At 37.9% G+C, this 19720-nt stretch overlaps 1 protein-coding gene across 3 annotated transcripts in view; it reads left to right on the top strand.

Moving 5' to 3' along the window:
* The window catches only part of LOC149256821 (protein AE7-like), a 201921-nt gene that overhangs the window by 113295 nt on the left and 68906 nt on the right, over positions 1 to 19720 (top strand). For all 3 annotated transcript variants that reach the window (XM_089460894.1, XM_089460893.1, XM_089460895.1), the window contains 2 exons: positions 2408 to 2511; positions 2641 to 2740. In XM_089460894.1, coding sequence (XP_089317020.1) covers positions 2408 to 2511; positions 2641 to 2740 — 204 coding nt within the window. The remainder of the gene's footprint in view (positions 1 to 2407; positions 2512 to 2640; positions 2741 to 19720) is intronic.

Raw genomic sequence — 19720 nt, 5'->3', positions numbered from 1 at the left:
TCATTTTTTAATTTATTATTATTTTTTATTATTTTATTATTTTTATTCATTTTTTAATTTTTTAATTCATTTTAAAATGGATCACTGAACTAACCCTTCGGAAACATCACCTAGGACCTAGGACTTAGGACTCATGAGGGGATTTAAAACATTTCTCGACCCTCAGGACACATTACATCATGACTTTTACAAAATTACATCTTAAGGGACAAACCCATTTAATACAGACCCTCACAAAACACCCAGTTCTGCGACACAACGATAATCTAGCAGATCAACACACTAGGATTCTCCTAAAGTTCTAATGACAAAATCAATCCCGGCTTTGGGGTCAGGTTTGAAGGAAAACTCTGCCGATCCGTGGATCGGTGAGACGAAAAACCTTCCGGGACGTAGATTATCATCAGAAAGTTAGGTCCACTTAGGCAAATTACATACATGACTCATGTCTGCTAAGATTATTTACAGTTAATACATGCAGAATGGGTTTACAATCAAAAAGATCAAGCTGCTGATGATGGCAGGATGGCACGGACATGCTGATCAGGTGCTGCTTCTTTTTGTCAAGAAAAACGGGGTGCACTGCATGGGTAGTTGACCAGTAGAGGTCAACATACCGTAAACAAGAATTGTGACTCCATTAAGGCACTGATTTCATACTTAAAATCTAATCAAATTGAAGCGAACAAAGTTCCTTCTACAGATTAATTACTCCAAAAGACTTGGAATATGAAATTATCCATTGAGGATATAAATATTATATTAAATATGTGAATAAGAATAAGAAAATGAATGAATGATTTACAAATGAGAACGAGAGGCTTGCTTATATACCAAGCAAGTGTCTCTTCATGAAGATTCATGTCTCATTTAGACATGCCTCTTCAACCTAATTACTAATTAACTAATAATTATTTATGATTATTATCATTTACATTATATTTATATTAGTTATATATTTTATTCGGTACACAAATCATTAATCTTGCTCAATTTAACCAAGTAACTAGAACACTCATCGATGTCTCCCAAACAAGTTGGTTTCCAACTTGTTTTCCTTCACCTCATTCCATAGGGACTACCCCCCATAGCTTGTTGTTGGGAGACAACTAGAATAGAGTGGGCGGGGCTTAGAGTGATAGGCCCCGCCCTGAGCGGTTGTTGCGGTGCCTGTACAATCTGAGCGACAACTCTTCCAATGATTCATTTTGTGGTAGGTATTTTTTTGGCCATGATGCTTCTAATTATTGGTGGGGGGTTGATTAGATGACATTCCATTGGAGGATTTAGAGGGTGGACTTTATGATGATGATGATGCCAAGGATTGGTATATTTTGCAGCTTTATAGATAGGCTCAAGTTTTGTAGGCCTTTTGACATATTAATATAGTATTTGCTCTCCAAACTTATGATGTAATTTTGACATTCAAAAATATTATATTCCCATATATTAGTATAAGGCATGAATCGTGAATGTTTATGTGAATAATGAATGTTTATAATTGGTTTATGGCTTTATGTGACATGTCATATGATTATATTGGCATCTAAATGTTTATAATGTAGAATTCTAAATTTTTTGATTTTTTTCGAAATTTACTTTGTTGCTTTTGGGTTTGCATTTTAGCAATTTCTTGTATGCACAATGAAAAAAATGATGTAATGACATCACTATTTCTGTTCACCTGTTCTACTTTGTGCAAGGTTGCTTTTAGTTAGTATTCTTATCAATTTTGACTAACTGATAGGCTTCCACATGAATGTCATGTGAATGCACCACTGTGTTGTTCCCCTGCTGTACTTATTGCAAGATTGGTAATTTGGTAGTGTCAGTAATTTGTACTAACTGATAGATATTTTCTTTTAAGTTTTTGGTTGGCAATTCATATAAATGGTTAGGACTCAAGAGTATGCTTTTCAAAACCAATCCATATTCAAAACATTATTGAACTATTTCCAGCAATAACTCTGCTGATTCAAGGATTATAACGGTTTGCTAATGCCATAGGGTTGTTAGTTCTTTCGAGCAGTAAATCCAAGCTCATTGACAATTTGCTGCTTAGCTTTATGCTGCTTGTGGAGGACAGTTACATTTATTTACAAAGTGACAAATTGCTGCTTAGCTTGCAGAGTTATATTTATTTTCCAAACTTTGACCATTCTAAAGGATATGAATCTTGTCTGATGTTCAGATTTTATCTGCAGTACACTATATGAGCTAAACTCACACTGACAGTCTACTTTTGGAGTTTTCACTGTGTTTTACGTGTTTTCTCGTCTTTGGGCCAGCTTTCTGTTTAACAGTTAGTTGTCGTATTAATTGCTAAGATGTTTGTCAAGTAAAAATTGTGTTAAAAGTCCATTTTCACACACTAGGACTTGTTTCCCTTAACTTTTATGATATACATCATCTAAGAGACATCAAAGATCCAGAGCATCCTTATTCGTTAGAGCAATTAAAAGTAATTTCTGAAGATGCAATTGAGGTTGATGATGAACACAGCCTTATCAGGTAAGGTTTATTTTTCTTCATTTACCTTTTGTTATGTGAGGTTCTTTAAATTGAACCATTTTCTTGTTTCAGTTTTTGTTGTATCCAATTTTCAACAAATGTTAATGGTCTTATATTTGTTCATTTTAGGGTTACATTTACTCCTACAGTTGAACACTGTAGCATGGCAACAGTTATTGGGCTTTGTGTGCGAGTGAAACTCATGCGCTGCCTGCCTTCTCGATTCAAGGTATGTGATTTATCTGCTACAATTAAAAAAGTAATTAAAAGAAAGAAATTACATTAATGTCTACCAGCTTGAATCAGCAATATTACTGGATAGTTTAATGTTATCTATAGTGATAGAAGCAGCCTAAGTATCTTCCATTAAAAGGCTGAATAGTAGAGTTAATATGTGAATAATGTCGCTGAAATTGAATTAACTGAGGAATGAATTAATTCTCTTGTCGAGATATGTTCTGGGATTGCAAGTGGGCATGGTTACAGTATTATTTGAATTTGTTTAACTGTTAATTATCTTTCTGAACCTTCGAAATTGATTTAATATTATATGATTTGTGGGTCTCACCTTTTTCAAACCTTGAATACAGAGAGCTAAGTAACATGCATAAGACTACCTTCCAGATCACTTACAGAATATGCTTCTGATGCGATTTTTGCACATCTGCCTAGCACTCTGTTCATTGGATGCCCTTGCCTTGGATTTCTACACATGCTGTTCATGGGGTTGGTTTTCAGAGGCATCTCAGCTTCTCCAATTGATCATCATATCACTCTAGAGCCTTCCCCCTTTAAGTACTCTCTAGATGCACTTGATCACCTCTTGCTGACTAGACAGGAACTGAATTGGGCCATCAGGGATGCTGCTGTCTACAGACGATACTCCCAAGTAACTTGGACCTGATATTTGGATAGCCTGGGTTTAGATGTCTTTCTTGTTGAGAAATGCAGCTTGAGCAGGAACTGCTTGCATAAGTACATTGTGAATGCGTGGCAAGTGGTTTGAGGCATTTTATTAGTGACCATTTGGGAAAATGGAACAACCATGCTCAGTAATGAACAGAAATATATATATTTGTATTAATAACTTCAATGATGATTGTTTACAATGAGGGTCCTTGGCTTATATACCGCCATGGGTACCATTTCGGAAAAGGGCATGATCTTATGGTCGTGCCCTTTTGTCTAATCAACCTAAATTACACTAAATAATTTTTACATAACATTGCCTCCCTCTTGAAAGGATGCTTTGTCCTCAAAGCATATGTAACAACGGGTGTTTTTGGCGAAATGTTTCTATCTCCCAAGAGGCCTCTTCTTCTTGTAGATTCTTCCATTTGATAAGGTATTCTTTAATTGCTCATGAACATAACGTCTTCTCCTTGGTAGTGATGATTCCCTCTAGTTCTAGAATGAGCTTGCCTTCATCATCTAACATTGCCAGGGTAGTTTGTGCTGATTGGTGTTTGCCCAATGCCTTTTTAATACAATATACATGAAAAACGTTGTGAACTCTACTATTATCAGGAAGGCTTAAGCTGTATGCTACTTGGATGATCTTTTTGTTGATTTGGTATGGTCCATAGAATTTTGGTGCCAGCGTGTTTTTACCCTTCTGCTTTAGCGATACTCGTTTGTAAGGTTGCAACTTAACAAGTACCCACTCTCCAACTTCAAGTTCTCTTTCCGATCTATGGTGGTTGGCTTGTTGTTTCATGCGATTCCTTGCAATACTTAGATTTTCTTTCAACGTTTGAAGGATTTTCTGGGTGTCTTCTAACTGGTCTTTAATTGCCGGAACTGTAGTTTTGGTGAAGGCCAAGTCCTTCCATTTAGGAGGTTCGTAGCCGTACAAAGCTTGACATGGGGTCATTTTTGCGAAAGTGTGATATGTTGAATTGTACCACCACTCAGCAAGGTGTAACCACTGAGCCCACTTATTTTGCTTATCTGTTGCATAACAACGAAGGTAAGATTCTAAGCATTTATTGATGGTCTCGATTTGTCGGTCTGTTTGAGGATAATATGCTAAACTCATGTTGAGGCATGTCCCAACATGTTTGAAGAGTTCCTTCTAGAAATTTCCTTTACATTTGGCATCTCTATCACTAACAATGACTTTGGGAAAACAATGTAATTTGTAGACAATTTTACAAAATATCTTAGCGATTTCTTTTGCTGAATCTGATTCCTTCATCCCTATGAAGTTTGCATATTTTATGAGTTGATTGACTACTACGAGAATTTTGTCCTTTCCATATGACATGGGTAATCCTTGAATAAAATCCATTGATACTTCTTCCTACTTTTGATTAGGAATATTCAAGGGATGGAGGAGGCGAGGGGTCTTAACGCTTTCACTTTTATTCCTTTGGCACTGATCACCAAGGTTGCAGGGGAGCAGCCCCCCCCCTCGAACCCGCTTCTAGTGCGCGCTCCTTTAGGGGCGAAGGGAGCGTGCTCCCTTTGGGAGCGTGCTCCCTTTGGGAGCGAAGGGAGCGCGCTCTCGAAATCACTTCCGCAAAAGGCAAGTTTCGAGAGCGATCGTAGGAGCGACATTTTCTTTTTTTTCTAAATAAGACTGAGCTAAATTATATTACAGCGAGAGCAAAATTACATCATCAGTATTACACCAGGGCCGCGGCCCTGTAAAACTGGTCCTGGGACCGACTGTAAACACGAGAGTATTCATACCAGGATTACAAAAGCTGGAACCAGAGTGACACTTATGTAGCCGACACATGGACTGAGACAACATAGACACATAGAGGACACCGACACCATAACAGAAGTAACAGATAACCGACACCATAACAAAGATGGACAGAAGTACAAAATGACTGAGTGCAGATACATATGTGGTCGCGAAGAGAGCTGACAGAGAGAAAATTCATGCAGAGAAACCTGGAGCGCGAACTAGTCTTCTTCCGTTGTCTGTGGCTCATCCTCCATCTTGCAACAGGGAGGCTGGAGAATAGCCTTACCCTTACCAGCATTGCGCTGCACAGGCTCGCTTGGACCAGCTCCAGGATCATGAACAGGCCTCAGCATATCAACGGCCGGAAATTCCATTTCCACAGTGGGGACAACCCCAGGAATCCGCGGAGGGTCAGCACGAGGAGCATCATCATCACCCCACGGATTTCGGCAATGCTCCACTGAAACAGTGACGAAGAAGGTAGAATTGGACAGAGTGCACGGTAGGCGGTATCTAACCATTGGATGCTCAGTATGCCCGCACTCCATTCTCTCCGGAGGATCCGCGACTCTTCCTCTGCCCGGAGGCCTTCCTCTTGGTCTTCTACCCTCAGAGGAATCTTCAATTGAGGAGGAGGGAGAAGGGGCTCTTCCACTGTAACTGCCCCGCCTACTGGTGCCCCGTTGCCGTTCACGCTGCATTCTGAAAGTGAGCGGATGTCGAGCGTGCACACACAGATTGTCCCCCTTAACCAGACGCCCAATCCCCCAGCCAGACTGCGGATGGAAGGTTTGCAGCACCGCCAATCTACCAGGTTCACGACCAAACTGCCTGGAAGCTTTCCAATTGCCCCAGTCTATGGCTCCTGAACCATCGCAGTCGCTCTCAGAGCCTGACGGAGAGCCGAAACAGTGAGCCTCCACCACTTCCTTCAAGACCAGAACAGGTGCAGACGAGAAATGCGGGAGAATGTCCGAGAGCTTCCGGCTATGAAGAGCCATGGTTAGCTTCTCAATGCACGCAGTGAATGTCGAGGGGACGTCTCTGCAACAAGATTTAACTGCCCTCCTTGAATGCTGCATGCCGAAGTGGTTAAGGCATGTCCTTTGGGTGTACGTGGCTTGTCCGGGCGGACACCTGCCCTGCTGACAAGCCATGGGCCCTGTATAGCTAACAACCACCCGCATCCGGGGGTAGGAGCGACATTTTCGCTCCCTAACCTTTTTTGCAATTATTTTTTGCAGTAACATTCCAAATGCAATTTTTTTTTCAAAGAAACAAATAATTTTTGAGTGGGGTAGCCTAATGATCAAGCCTATGGCCCTAGTATTGATATGTGATTCATGGTAATGTTAAATTCTTAAAGTAAAATGATGAAATGACTCAAGATGTTTGAGAGTGGTTCTGACCTCATTGGATTTCATATTGAGAAAGTAGAATTTTAGTTCTCATTCAAAATCCAGTAGACTTATCAGTTTTTCAAGATTTCAGGATTTGGGGGATTGCATTGTTTCCATTGGATTTTGTCATGTATTAGGGTATGGAACTCGTATTTAATCAAGAGCACCAATCCAATGTTGCACGAAGCGGGAGCGAAGCGGAAGCGTTTTTTGGAAGCGGGGACGCCGAAGCGTCATTTTCCAAAAATCTAGGAAGCGAAGCGTCCGCGGAAGCGTCTGCTATATATATATATATTTTTATATTTTTTTGCATTTATACTCAAAACAAACATCCCAAATACCAAATTAATTGTAGAAGACATGAAAACATGCATATTTTTGCATAAATCAAGATAGATATGGCATCCATGATTCCATTGTAGTTACTAGTATGTACAACAATCATCTATATTCTAGCTATTACAAACATACATCAAATTTTTAAGCATATTATAAAACGTAAAACATTTAAGCATATTATAAAACATAAAACATAGAGCATATTATGATTTATCTAGCAAGTGAGCGACTGTCAACATTTGTCATGTCCAAAATTCAAATAATAATGTTTACAAAATATGTCACTTGGTCACCGCCAAGCCAAAAAGGTTCAAAATTCAAATTCACAAGTCTACAAGTCTAATGAGTAATCTATGACAAAAAGTAGTAGATTGTGAATATATCTACTAATCTCTCCTCCTTCCGCCACGAATAGAACGTGGTGGCGGGCCTCCACGTGGTGGCAATGAAGAAGATGGTGCCTGTGGAAGTCGTGGCACTGAAACTGATGAAGAAGAACCCCCTGCTGTTGGTGTTGAACCATGGAACGTAGGAACCAAGGGACCAGATGGGGGTGGGGGTGGTGGCATATCAACACTGTCATCATCATCCTAGAATCGCTCAAAAAATTCATGCAAAAAAAAAAACACTAGTTAACAAAAAAATTAAAAAACATGAATTAGAGAAATGCTTTATAAGGGAAAATTGGAAAATTCATACCACAATGGACATACCTGGATAAGAGCATCCTCTAATTGCTCTAGTCGCAACACTCCATCCTCCAAATTGGGCTCCTCTGGATTCTTGTCCCAAATCAACAAGTCTTTATTAGACTTTGCATCTTCACAGTAATGGGACAACAATTGCAAGTTGTAATGAACATAAACCAAGCTCTCTGCCCGGTCTAAACTCAACCTGTTCCTTTTAACACTGTGGATGAAAGAATAAGAGCTCCAACACCTCTCTGCAGAAGAAGTGTTTACCACCTGTGATAGCACCCGCAATGCCAAACTTTGTAGAAGTGGAGTACCCTCTCCATGCATGTTCCACCACTCAAGAGTAGAAAAAGTCTCTCGATCTTTAATTGCATGCATGCTCCCAAATGGACCAGTGTTGAGCGTATAGTTGCTCACCTGTCTCCGTACCAATGCAGCCTCCTCCTCATCAGGGATTAATTTACTCAATGCAGCCATATATTTTTGGTGAACCTCTTGATCTTGGTGTGGTTTTCTCCTGCTTCCCCCCCAGGTGCTGGTGTTGAAAGCCATGATGGATGATAGTATTTAGGTGTCAAAACATATGCTAATGCATGCAATGGAATATTTAGCATTTCCCATCGGTTTTGCACCTCTACACGAATATAATTGTACAAGGTGATATCTCTAGGCTCAACAATGTCTTTAATCTGCCCCAACATGCTATCCATTTGCTCATACACCTCCCCAATTACTGGTCGATCTGAATCTGCAAACTTGATCATGTAATAAATTGGTTTGGTGAATTGCAAAACATATTTAACCTGTCCCCAAAAGTAACTGTCAAGAACAGTGTCCTTGACTGCATTAGCACCATCTATGTCAGTGTTAATTTCATCCCATGTTTCAGCACACACCAGATTAGTTAAAGCTTGTCTCACCTTCACTAGCCGCCTAAAGGTGAGGTAATAACTAGCAAATCTTGTCTTTGCAATTTTAAGCAATTGCAACTTGGAGTAAGTGCCATAGAAGTAGTTTACCCTTGTATGCCCTGTGATGAATTTAATGAGTTGCTTCCCTCTCCTGTAAACCTCAGCAATCCACCCACATTCTTTGTGTTTCACAATATCATGCATCAAAAGGTTCAATGTGTGAACCAGGCACCCAGACCAAAAGATGTGTGGATGAGTACGCTCAATAATTTTTCCTGCTGCCTTACAATTTGCTGCATTATCTGTGATCACTTGAACCACATTATTCGGACCAACATCTTTGATTGATTTCAATAGGAGATCTGCAATGTTTTGTGCAGATGCAGTGATGGAGGAGGAGTCATGACATGCAATAAATACTGCACCACTAGAAGAAACACCAAGAACATTTATCAAATGTTGGTTTCTAATATTTGTCCACCCATCTGATACAATGGATACCCCAGAATCTACCCACTCATTTGTAAAACGTGTCAAAGCTCTTTGAACCTTAGCTTTTTCTCTTTCTAATAACACTGTTCTAGCTTTCTCATAGTTGGGGGCCTTGTATCCTTTTGGGGCTTCATTGATGGCCTTTACCATTTCATGCCAATAGGGAGAGTGAAGCACATTGAATGGTACACCGCAAGCACAAAGAAAACGGACTATCTTTCCATCCACATCATCCCTCCCAGCAACATTAAGGAAATCCCCTATTGTTCTTCTACCTCCAGAGCTTGCAGAAGTACCATGAGGAGATGAGCAACTACCAAATTTAGAAGTTGCACTTGATTCAGAATGAGTTTTTTGTTTCTTGTTTTTTTGTTGTGCAGCCATCTCTATTTGGATGTATTTTCTTCTTTCTTCAGTTGAAATGTTTGGGCAAATTTGCACCCCCACAGAACCCTTTTTTTCATCACTGTCCAGCACCCCACAAAGATGCCTCCTCAGACGGGTATATGAACCACAATATGGTTTTCCTCCATGACAACCATGAGGGCACACAAATTTGTAAGATCCACCACCCTTTCCCCCATCAAGTTTGGTCACATAGTTCCACAAGGGTGTTGATGTAGCTTTCCCATCTTGTGTTTCAGTGTCCCCTTCAAGTTCATCCCCTTCCTCTTCAAACCCTTCCTCCTCATCATACATTGGGTCACTACTATTAGGACCATCACCAATGTCCTCTTCTGTTTCTTCCCTTCTATTCCTCACCCTTGCCATCATTAAAACCAAGAGTGGAATGATACATAGAAGCCAAAAGAACACCATCTTGGAATATGGATATAGGTGGTGGACAACGACAACCTGTAAATAAAGGAGCAAGTAGAAACAATGGGAAAGAGTAGGAGAGGGAGGAGAAAAATACAATTTTTTTTTCAAAAAAACAAGGGAGTTTGGGGTTTGAACTTACCTCTTTAGCTCTTGTAGATGAAGTCCTCCAAGCTCTTGCTCCAAGCTCCTCCTCCTTCTCCTAGCTCCTCCTTCTTCACTCCTCCAAGCTCTCCTCTCTTCTCCTCTCCTTTCCTCTCTTCTCTTCTCCTCTCCTCTCTTCTCTTCTCCAACTCTCATAAACTCAAAGTGAGAAAATGAGGAATGAATGGGGGCTTTATTCTTTTCATTCCTCACCTTAACCTCACTCTAACCTCACCCTAACCCACCCCCTTAAGTTGAGTGAACATAACTTAAAAAAAAAATTAAAAAAAATTTGTTTTTCTCCCTTGGGCGCGCCCCTTTCCGCCGAAGCGTACGGAAGCGTGCGTGAAGCGCACGCTTCCTGCTCCGAAGCGCCACGCTTCGGCGGCCCGAAGCGCCGTACGAAGTGCGCTTCGGAAATTCCAGGAAGCGCAAATTTTTTTCCGAATCGCGCTTCCAAAATTCCGAAGCGCGCTTCGTACGACGCTTCCTAGGCGCTTCCGTACGGGGCGCGCTTCGGAGCTTCGATCCGGGGGGGGGGGGGGGGGGGCGCTTCGTGCAACACTGCACCAATCCCTCTATGTAACTTGATGTTAGTGACATTGGTTGTCTAACTCCTCTATCATGACCCTACTAAAAATGTAGCCATCACTCAAACAAAATCTTGACTTGACATGCTATGCTTTTTTAATCTTATGTTAATGCTTAGAGGGTGGTATTAATGACAAGGATCCTTATACAGTTTCAGAGGTAATGACAAAGATATCTCTGGATATTAATGCTTAGAGGATGATATTAATGACAAAGATATCTCTGGATATTAATGCTTAGAGGATGATATTAATGACAAAGATCTCTATTTTCCAACAAGACGAAAAACTTATACGTTCCTCGTAGCGGCAAGGGGCCCAAGCATTAACAATAGATAATATAATTACTTGTCCTTTCCAGTTTCTAGTAGTTTTTATAACTGTTGACTCTTTCATATTTGTTATGATATTTTTTGTAAACAATATATGACAATTTAAGTTTGAAGTTTGAAGTTGGCAATTATAACTCATTGGTAATGAATTATGAATATGATGCTTCGTGAAATTTGAAATTTGTTTCATTTCATTTCATTTTATAACATTTAATTTCATGATATTCTTTGTTGTAATGGTTACACTTAGCTTACAAGTACAACTTTGTTGATCAATGATGATAAATGTTATATATTGAATTTCGAAAGCTTGAGACTTTAAGATTGATGAATCACAAGACTCAATATGTTGTATGTTACAAACTTGTGGACGTGGTTGATGAAGATTATAACTTCTAGATGATTGATGTTATATGGTTCAATCTATGTTTTTATGCTTTTTATATATAATTCTTCATTCTACATGCTTTTGTTGACATATATGCATCAAAATATATAAAAATATATATTATATAAAAATTCGCTCCCCGATTTGCTCCTGAACCAGGAGCTTCTGAAAATGTCGCTCTGGCTCCCCATTTTCACTCCCGATCCCAAGTAACCTTGCTGATCACATTCTGCTACATATTTTTGAATGTCATTACTCATTCCTTTCCAGAAAAAGACCAACGTATGTTTTAAAGAACCCTACATGTTCTGCTGAAAACGAGTCATGGGATTTTCGAGGACCTTGGACTTAAATTTAGAGTTAGGGCTTAAGTAAATTCTCCCTTTATACCATAGAATATCGTTTTTCCATTTAAATTTTGGATTTTGAGTAGGATTATTGATTATAACACATGTTTCTGGGTCTTTTGCATATTCACTTTGGATTTCATTAAGCCATTCTAGGATTATAGCTGAGATTGCAAGCAAGGATGTTTTTTCATCTTTTCTGGAGAGATCATTTGCCACTACATTGCACTTTCTCCTTTTATGTAATATCTCCATGTCAAAAGCAACGATTTTTTCGATCCACTTTTGTTGTTCTTTAGAGAGCGTTTTTTGTTTGAGGACGTACTGGAGACTGTTATGGTCTGTTCATATGGAGAACTTACTTCCCAAAAGATATTGCATCCACTTGGCTAGTGCATGCATAATAGCAAGCATTTCTTTGTTGTATGTAGACTTAAAATGTTCTCGCTTATTGAGCTTTTTGCTTTCGAAAGCTATTGGATGACCATCTTGCATCAATATTGCTCATATCCCAAAACCTGAAGCATCACATTCAATTATAAATGGTTTTGTAAAATCTGGAGTCGCTAATATAGGTGCATTAGGCATAATTTCTTTCAAGTCTCCAAAACACTTTCTGCTTCATTGTGCCAACGAAATGAATTTTTCTTTAGAAGGTTTGTCAGAGGTGCAGTTACATGGGCATAATTTTTAATAAACCTTCGATAGTATCTAGTAACCTTAAGAAACCCCTTAACTTGGATATGTTAATTGGTTTGGGCCACTCTCTTATAGCCTTGATTTTATTTGGATCTACTTTTACTCCTTCCTTGGATTTATATTTCCAAGGTATTCGACTTCCTCTTTCCCAAAAGTGCACTCGGATATCTTGCCATAAAATTGATGCTTTCTAATACAGTGAGAACTTGCTCTAAATGTTGTAGATGCTTCTTCATTTTTTACTATAAATTAGAATATCATCAAAGAACACTAACACAAACTTCCTTAGATATGGACGAAATATCTCATTCATGGTAGGTTGGAATGTTGCTAGAGCATTAGTTAGACCAAAAGGAATTACGTTAAACTCATAATGATCATCATGTGTACGGAACACAATTTTTGCTATGTCTTCCAACCTTATTCTAATTTGGTAGTACCTTGATCTCAAATCTAATTTTGAAAAGTATTTAGCTCCCTGTAGTTCATCCAACATTTCATTGATAAAAGGAATTGGAAACTTGTTCTTAATCATTATCTTGTTTAGCCCTCGATAATCTATGCATAGTCTAAATGATCCATCTTTTTTTCGAACTAATACAACTGGAGCAACATATGGACTTCTACTTTTTGTGATAATACCACATTTTAAAAGATCCTAGACTAATCTCTCAATTTCAGTTTTTTGATGATGTGGATATCAATACAGTTTGATGTTGATGGGATTTGATCTTGATTTGACTTCGATTGTGTGCTCGATTTCTCTTTTAGGAGGCATCTTCATTGGAAGGTCTTGGAACACTTTTTCGTGCTTTTGAATTAGTTCTTGAACTTTAGGTGACTCTTCATTAACCAAATTCGAAGTTAGCATTTCGAATTGATGACACTACACTAAATAAGCTGGTGCTCCCTTTCGGATCATTTTCATCATCTAGGATGATGATAGAATTTGATTCTCAGGGGGCTGGAACCCATATAACTTGTATTTTTTCGCCTCCCATTTAAATTTTATAAATGGCTTTTGATGGTTGGTAGAGTAATTGCCTAGGGTTTGTAGCCATTGGAAACCTAGGACCACATCCACTCCTGCTAATGGTATAGTGTAGAACAAAGATTCTAGATTATAGTCCTGAATCTGTAATTTGATATTATGGCATTTCCCTACTTTTTCAATTTTCTTACCGTCAGCTACAATCACTTCCATGTTGGTCAAGCCTTTTCGCCATATTTGAGTCCAAAAAGTTGTGGGTTCTACCAGTGTCTATTAGAACCATTACATTGCTCTTTTTGATATGTCCTTTTAATTTTAATGTCTAGGGCTGAGATATACCTGTCATGGCCGATAATGACACTTGCAGAATATTCTTGTTATCTAGATTTGTAGAGAATTGTAGAAAAACTTCATTTGCTTCTTTGTTTGATTCTTCACTATCTGAATCATTGGTTGCTTCACATGTATACAGGTTCTTGGTCTCTTTTCCCTTAGCACATTTATGTTTAGGATCCCATTTTTCGCCACAACATTTGCACTTACCTTCTTTCATTCTTTGCATTTCCAAATTAGTTTTTCTCCTTCACAAAGATGTGGTGGAACATATTTTGTATTATCCGTGTTAGAAGTTTGGGAAAATCTTCATCTCGAATATACTCTTTCAACTTTTGGCCACTATATCCTTTCGAGCTTCTTTTTTGCAGCTTTTGCTTTCTGTCTTGCTTCTTCTATAGAAGTGATGTCATGAAGCTCAAGCTCAGCCTGGAGATGTGGTTTAAGTCCCGTGATGTATGATTGAATGAGACGAGTCTCTGATAATCTAGGTACTCGTGTAGCTAGAGTTTCCCATTCTCTAGTGTATTCATCCACATCTCCTTTTTGTTGCAGTCTGGTGAGTGCTGAGAAGAACTCTTCTTCCTTGACACCTTGGAACCTCTTAAAGAATGCATTTTTGAATTTCTTCCAACTAATAGCGAGTGTCGTCTTCTTCCACCACATATACCAATTATATGCTTCGCCTTCCATTTGCATGGATGCATGCTTGATCTTTTCATCATCATTGTCAATACTGTAAATCTCGAAATATTCTTCTGCTTTATTGAACCATGCAACACTGTATTTCTCGTTACCATCAAATTTGGAGAGCTCAAGTTTTTCTCTTTGTTGATATGTAGCAACTGGTGGGGTGAAGAAGGGGTATTGATTCAAGAGCTGCATATTTGAGTATTGATTCCAAAGCTGCATATTTTGAAAATTCGTGTTACTATTTTATTGATTGGGCATGGAAGATGCTTTTGGAGACTCAACTATCTGATGTGAGTTTGATGTAAGTATGTCCGTACCTCTTAAAATAAAAATAAAATATTCTCTAAATAGAAAAGCAATGTTGGCTAAAAAAATAAAAATGCTATGCATATTTAATTAGTTGTCCATATGACCCAATATAATTTCATGTAAAGTAATGAAAAGTAAAAAAAACGTGAATAAGATGTTTAAATAGTATACTTCTCAAAATAGTTTAACACATGATATCAACTTCGTATATATCTATATATAGAAAAAAATGTTAAAAGAAAATATTTTAATGTTATATAGAATAAAATATCCAATGTGAGTTATGAATAAAATATTTTAATATGAATTAATATTGACGTATACTTAAAAATATATTAATAATAAAAAATCAGTTTAATGTGCGCTCATAAAATGACTCAATACACATATTATGTAATCTCTATAACATTCAAAAATACAATTTAAACAATAAAAAATTACACATTGTTTTTTTGCACTCTAAAATAAGTTTGCACCTAAAGAAATTTGATCCCTCTTAGTTGATGTTAGATCCATGTGAGTTATGAACAAAATATTTTAATATGAATTAATAATGAGGTTTATTTAAAAATATATTAATAATAAAAAATCTAGTTTAATGTGCCCTCATAAAATAACTCAACACATATATTATGTAATCTCTATAACATTCAAAAACACAATTTAAACAATAAAAATTACACATTGTTTTTTGCACTCTAAAATAAGTTTTCACCTAAAGAAATTTGATCCCTCTTGGTTGATGTTAGCTTCGTTATTCTAGGGTATTTGATCAGGTGTAATCTTCAACTTGTCACAAATACAGGTCAACATCGCCATTGCTTGATCATGAGCTATTGAGGTTGCATTATGATTTCGATCCACTTTACTGGAAAGGATTGCATGATCCTTTTTAAATTCGTTATGATTTGGCTCAAGTTGATTCTTTATTCTCTTTGTTGATCCTGGAGCTACTTGATTTCATTAGCGTGTCCTGTGACCTTATTTTCAAGATCTATCAATTTTTTATTAAAAATTGTTCATCGTCATTGGTGATGACATTGATTGAGTGTGTGGTGGTGTATATTTATCCAACTTAACCTTCTTCCTTGACTTTTTTTTTTTAATTTTATATATATAGAGAATTAAATTAATAAAACTATATAATAATAGTTATATGTATATAACTATATACCTTAATTATAGTTGTATAACTATATAACCTACAGGTCACTTGAAACGACGACTCGATTAATTATTGGACACATGATTTGGCAAGTTAAACGACAGGGATGTCAGGGATAATGGAAGGAGAATGGATGACAGTTGGCGTGGGTGAACGAGTGGTTGGGAACGAGGGCCGAAAATCAATGAATAAGAGAATAGGTAGTCAGGGAATAGCAAATAGTGAACAACTATGGCAGGGGACGCCACTGACAACGGAAACCTCCGTGGTAGGGAGATGCAGGTGGCTTGGATATGCAGATGGTCAACGAAAGGTGCGGAGACCTGGAACGCGGATTAATGACAGGCAATGGTGATGATGTAATGCAACAATGCAGGGATAGATGAATTATGTTCAACGAACTGGGAGTGTGGATGGCTCTAATACCAAATGGAACAACCATGCTCAGTAATGAACAAAAATATATATATATATTTGTATTAATAACTTCAATGATAATTGTTTACTATGAAGGTCCCTGGGTTATATACCGCCATGGGCACCCTTCAGAAAAGGGCATGATCATAAGATCATGCCCTTTTGTCTAATCAACCTAAAATGACGATCATGCCCATTTGTTCAATCAACCTAAAATGACACTAAATGATTTTTACATAACATAAAACTGAGATATAATTCTATCTTGTAATTTCACTTTAAAAAGGAGAGAAAAAGTGAATGTCTATTGTTTTAAAGTCAATTAGCCTTGGGAATTTAAAGGAAATGTTCTAGAACATTAGTGGCTTAAAGTAGGATTTAATCTTAGCTGTACATCTCATGTTTGAGATGGGTGGCAACTAGGATTGAGAATGGTAATTATCTTCTCTCAAAGCATAAATAGGACAATATAGGAGAGGCCAATCACACACATAAGAACAAAACAAGAGAGCTAGAAGAATGAAAAGTGCATTCAAAGAAAAGAAAAGGATTAGATTGCAAAAGTGACTAGCAAGTTGTTAGTTTTTTGATGATTTGGTAGCATTGAACAGGTGTTGTAGTCTTGATTTGTGTTTAAGAGGCTAAAGAACACAAGATCTCCAAAACCTAGAAAATGTTTTAAGAGAAAATGCCTAGAGACCACTAAATTAAGTTAATTGATCAATATTTAAAAAATACCCAAGTCTAACTTTGTAAAATTGATTAATTAACAACATTTAATAGAGGAGATTGACTTATGCTATAGAGAGTTCCAAAAAATGACTTGGATCAAGTCTAAGATGATCTTGGCCGTTGATGCTCCAATGAGAGATTATAAGAGTTAGTTGATGGGATGGCGAGAGAGACCGTTGCGAGAGAGAGAGAGCAAGGTAGATTGAGCTACCCAGTGCGTAGAGATTCAACGAGGGTAGAGTTGAGGCATAAGGAGAGCATCAGAGAGAGGGAGTAGCAATAGCATAATTCTTGAGGGGAATTTTCCAGCTTTTCTCTAGTGCTGGAGAGGTAGGAGATGTTGAAATTCTGATGTTCTATGCTATAACAATCACTTATTACAAAACTTCTTTATGTTGCAATATTAGATAAGCAATTGTAGATAGAACATAAATCAAATGCACAATAGAAGACAACCAAGAACAAAATGAGACACAAAGAATTTAGGTCCAATGACCAGGGCAAAACCCACAAGGGGAAAACCCAACCAGATTCTTCTTCTATTAGAAATCAATTGTTCAACAAAGATACAAAGTACAATGAGAGATCAAGAGAATGAGTAAGTTCACCCAAATCTGAACAAGCTGTAGCATGAAGATCACTAGTAGCAACAACAGATGCACACACTGAATCAACCTTCCCTTCAACTGAATCAACACTGAAGCACTGAATCAACCTTCCCTTCAAGTGAATCAATATTGAAGCACTGAATCAACGTTGGCTCACCAAGTTCTACTCTTACTTTCCAAGTCTCTCTTTCACAATCTTCTTCAACTCTCTCCAACTCCCTCTCAAGTTCGAATTCTTCTTTCACAATACACAAGTAGTGAGGGGAGAAAGAATGAGGCACATATGTATAGGAGGAGCAACGGATCCATGCAATAAAGCAGGGGTAACTCACATGCCAAGAGGGAGAGTAACATATGCCCATTTAAGAAATGTAACTCATGGCATTAAGGAGGTATGCATTTGTAACTTATGCTTTTAAGAGAGAGTGTAACACATGCATTAAAGAGTGCGCAAGAGGAATATTTTGACATGCTTTTATTGAGTGTAAGAGAATATTTTATGACGTCCTTTAATGAGTGTAAGAGAGTGTAAGAGGAATATGCCATGCCAATAATGAGAGTGTAAGAGAACATTATTGAGAGCCATGATTGAGTGACTTGAATTTCTTTTTAATAATAATATAATAGTATCATAAGAATAATAATAATAATATTAATGATAAAATATTAAGTCGAGATTGAACTATTAGGATTGATTAATGATAAGAAGTGATTTTTCATCAACAATACTTGATTACTAATTGACGCAAGGTGATTTACTATCTTGAGACTTTATAATTTTAGACTTTCTATTTTTTAGAAATTCATCCTTGTGCCACCAATTTTCAACAGGAGAGAGGCGACAAATTTAACTGCAGAGAGGGCTGTAGTAGTTGGTGTGAGCTACTGAAAACCCTAGTGCGAGTGCCAGAAGAGAGGTCATTTCAGTTGCTGGAGACTGGAAAGATCATCCAAAAGGCATAATGAATTTTTCTAGAGGCCGAGGGAGGCATGACGACTCACTTGGAGCTAGATAGTAGGCAGTGCGAGTTATTCTAGGCTAGGCAGTGCACATTTCTAGAGGGTAGTGCGAGTAGGTCAATGGAGGGCCATTTGATTTGTAGAGGGAGAAAATTCTCTCCTAGATATTTTTCCAGATATTTGTTGGAGGATTGCTAGTTGGGCATCCATATATTGTACTCTCAAAATTTTGCTGCATAATAAAATAAATCTTAATTTGTTGCACCGGTTTTCCCTTTGGGGTTTTTTCTGAGGATGTTAGTCCGAAATTTATTGTGTCGATTTTTATGTGTGCGCATCTATTTCTCAGTTCCTAATTTTACTTCTACAACGTATTTATTTTGTGAAGAATTACAGTTTGATTTTAGTTGCTGCAATTTTAAGGAAATTTCACATGGTATTAGAGCAGAGGCTCCTGTTGGTGCAGAAATAGCAACAGAGTTGAGACCCCGACTTTGGGTACAGGGGCCAACAAGATTCCGCTGTAGTCTAACACAACGCCGACATTTTCACCTTAACCAGAATGGGTAAGGAGTCTCACCGGAGGCGTGCCGCGACCTTAGATGTGGGTTGAAATGTAGTGTCAGGGAGAATCATATTAGAGGATCAAGAGCATAGAACACTGAAACATTCTACAGGGAAGTCGGATTGCAATAGGCTGTACATGCTGTAACAAAGACTACTTAAATATGCACATACATATTTTTTTTTAAAGAACCAGAATAACATACAACTAACACACGTTGGTACCAATAGCAGTCTTCATCATTAATCTGAGTGGTGAATACATTACATCAGCCTCGGGGCCCCTTTCTCAACATATAAGACTCGAACAGAACAATATACAAGCTTATGGAATGACAGATACAAAGCAATTCTCATAGATCCACAACAAAAATAGTAACAACATCAACAACAACCATTTCCGATTCTCCTTTCTGCCTTTTGACTTGTTCTTCCTTCTCTTTGCGTGCTTACCTGGATTGCCAGTTCCTTCTCAGGCTCTCTGCCTTCTCCCTTGCTCGACTGTCTCCATTCCTCCGTTGTCCTTACTCTTTTCCCGCTTGATTATATTGCTCCTTCCTGCTGTCCCTCTGCAACTGCTAGT

Source organism: Pinus tabuliformis, chromosome 7 (assembly GCF_031772625.1).
Source record: "Pinus tabuliformis cultivar Carrire ecotype Pingquan chromosome 7, CPIR1, whole genome shotgun sequence".
Classification (NCBI taxonomy): domain Eukaryota; kingdom Viridiplantae; phylum Streptophyta; class Pinopsida; order Pinales; family Pinaceae; genus Pinus; species Pinus tabuliformis.
Note: the sequence above shows the minus strand (reverse complement) of the source record. Positions and strands in the feature narration are given on the sequence as shown.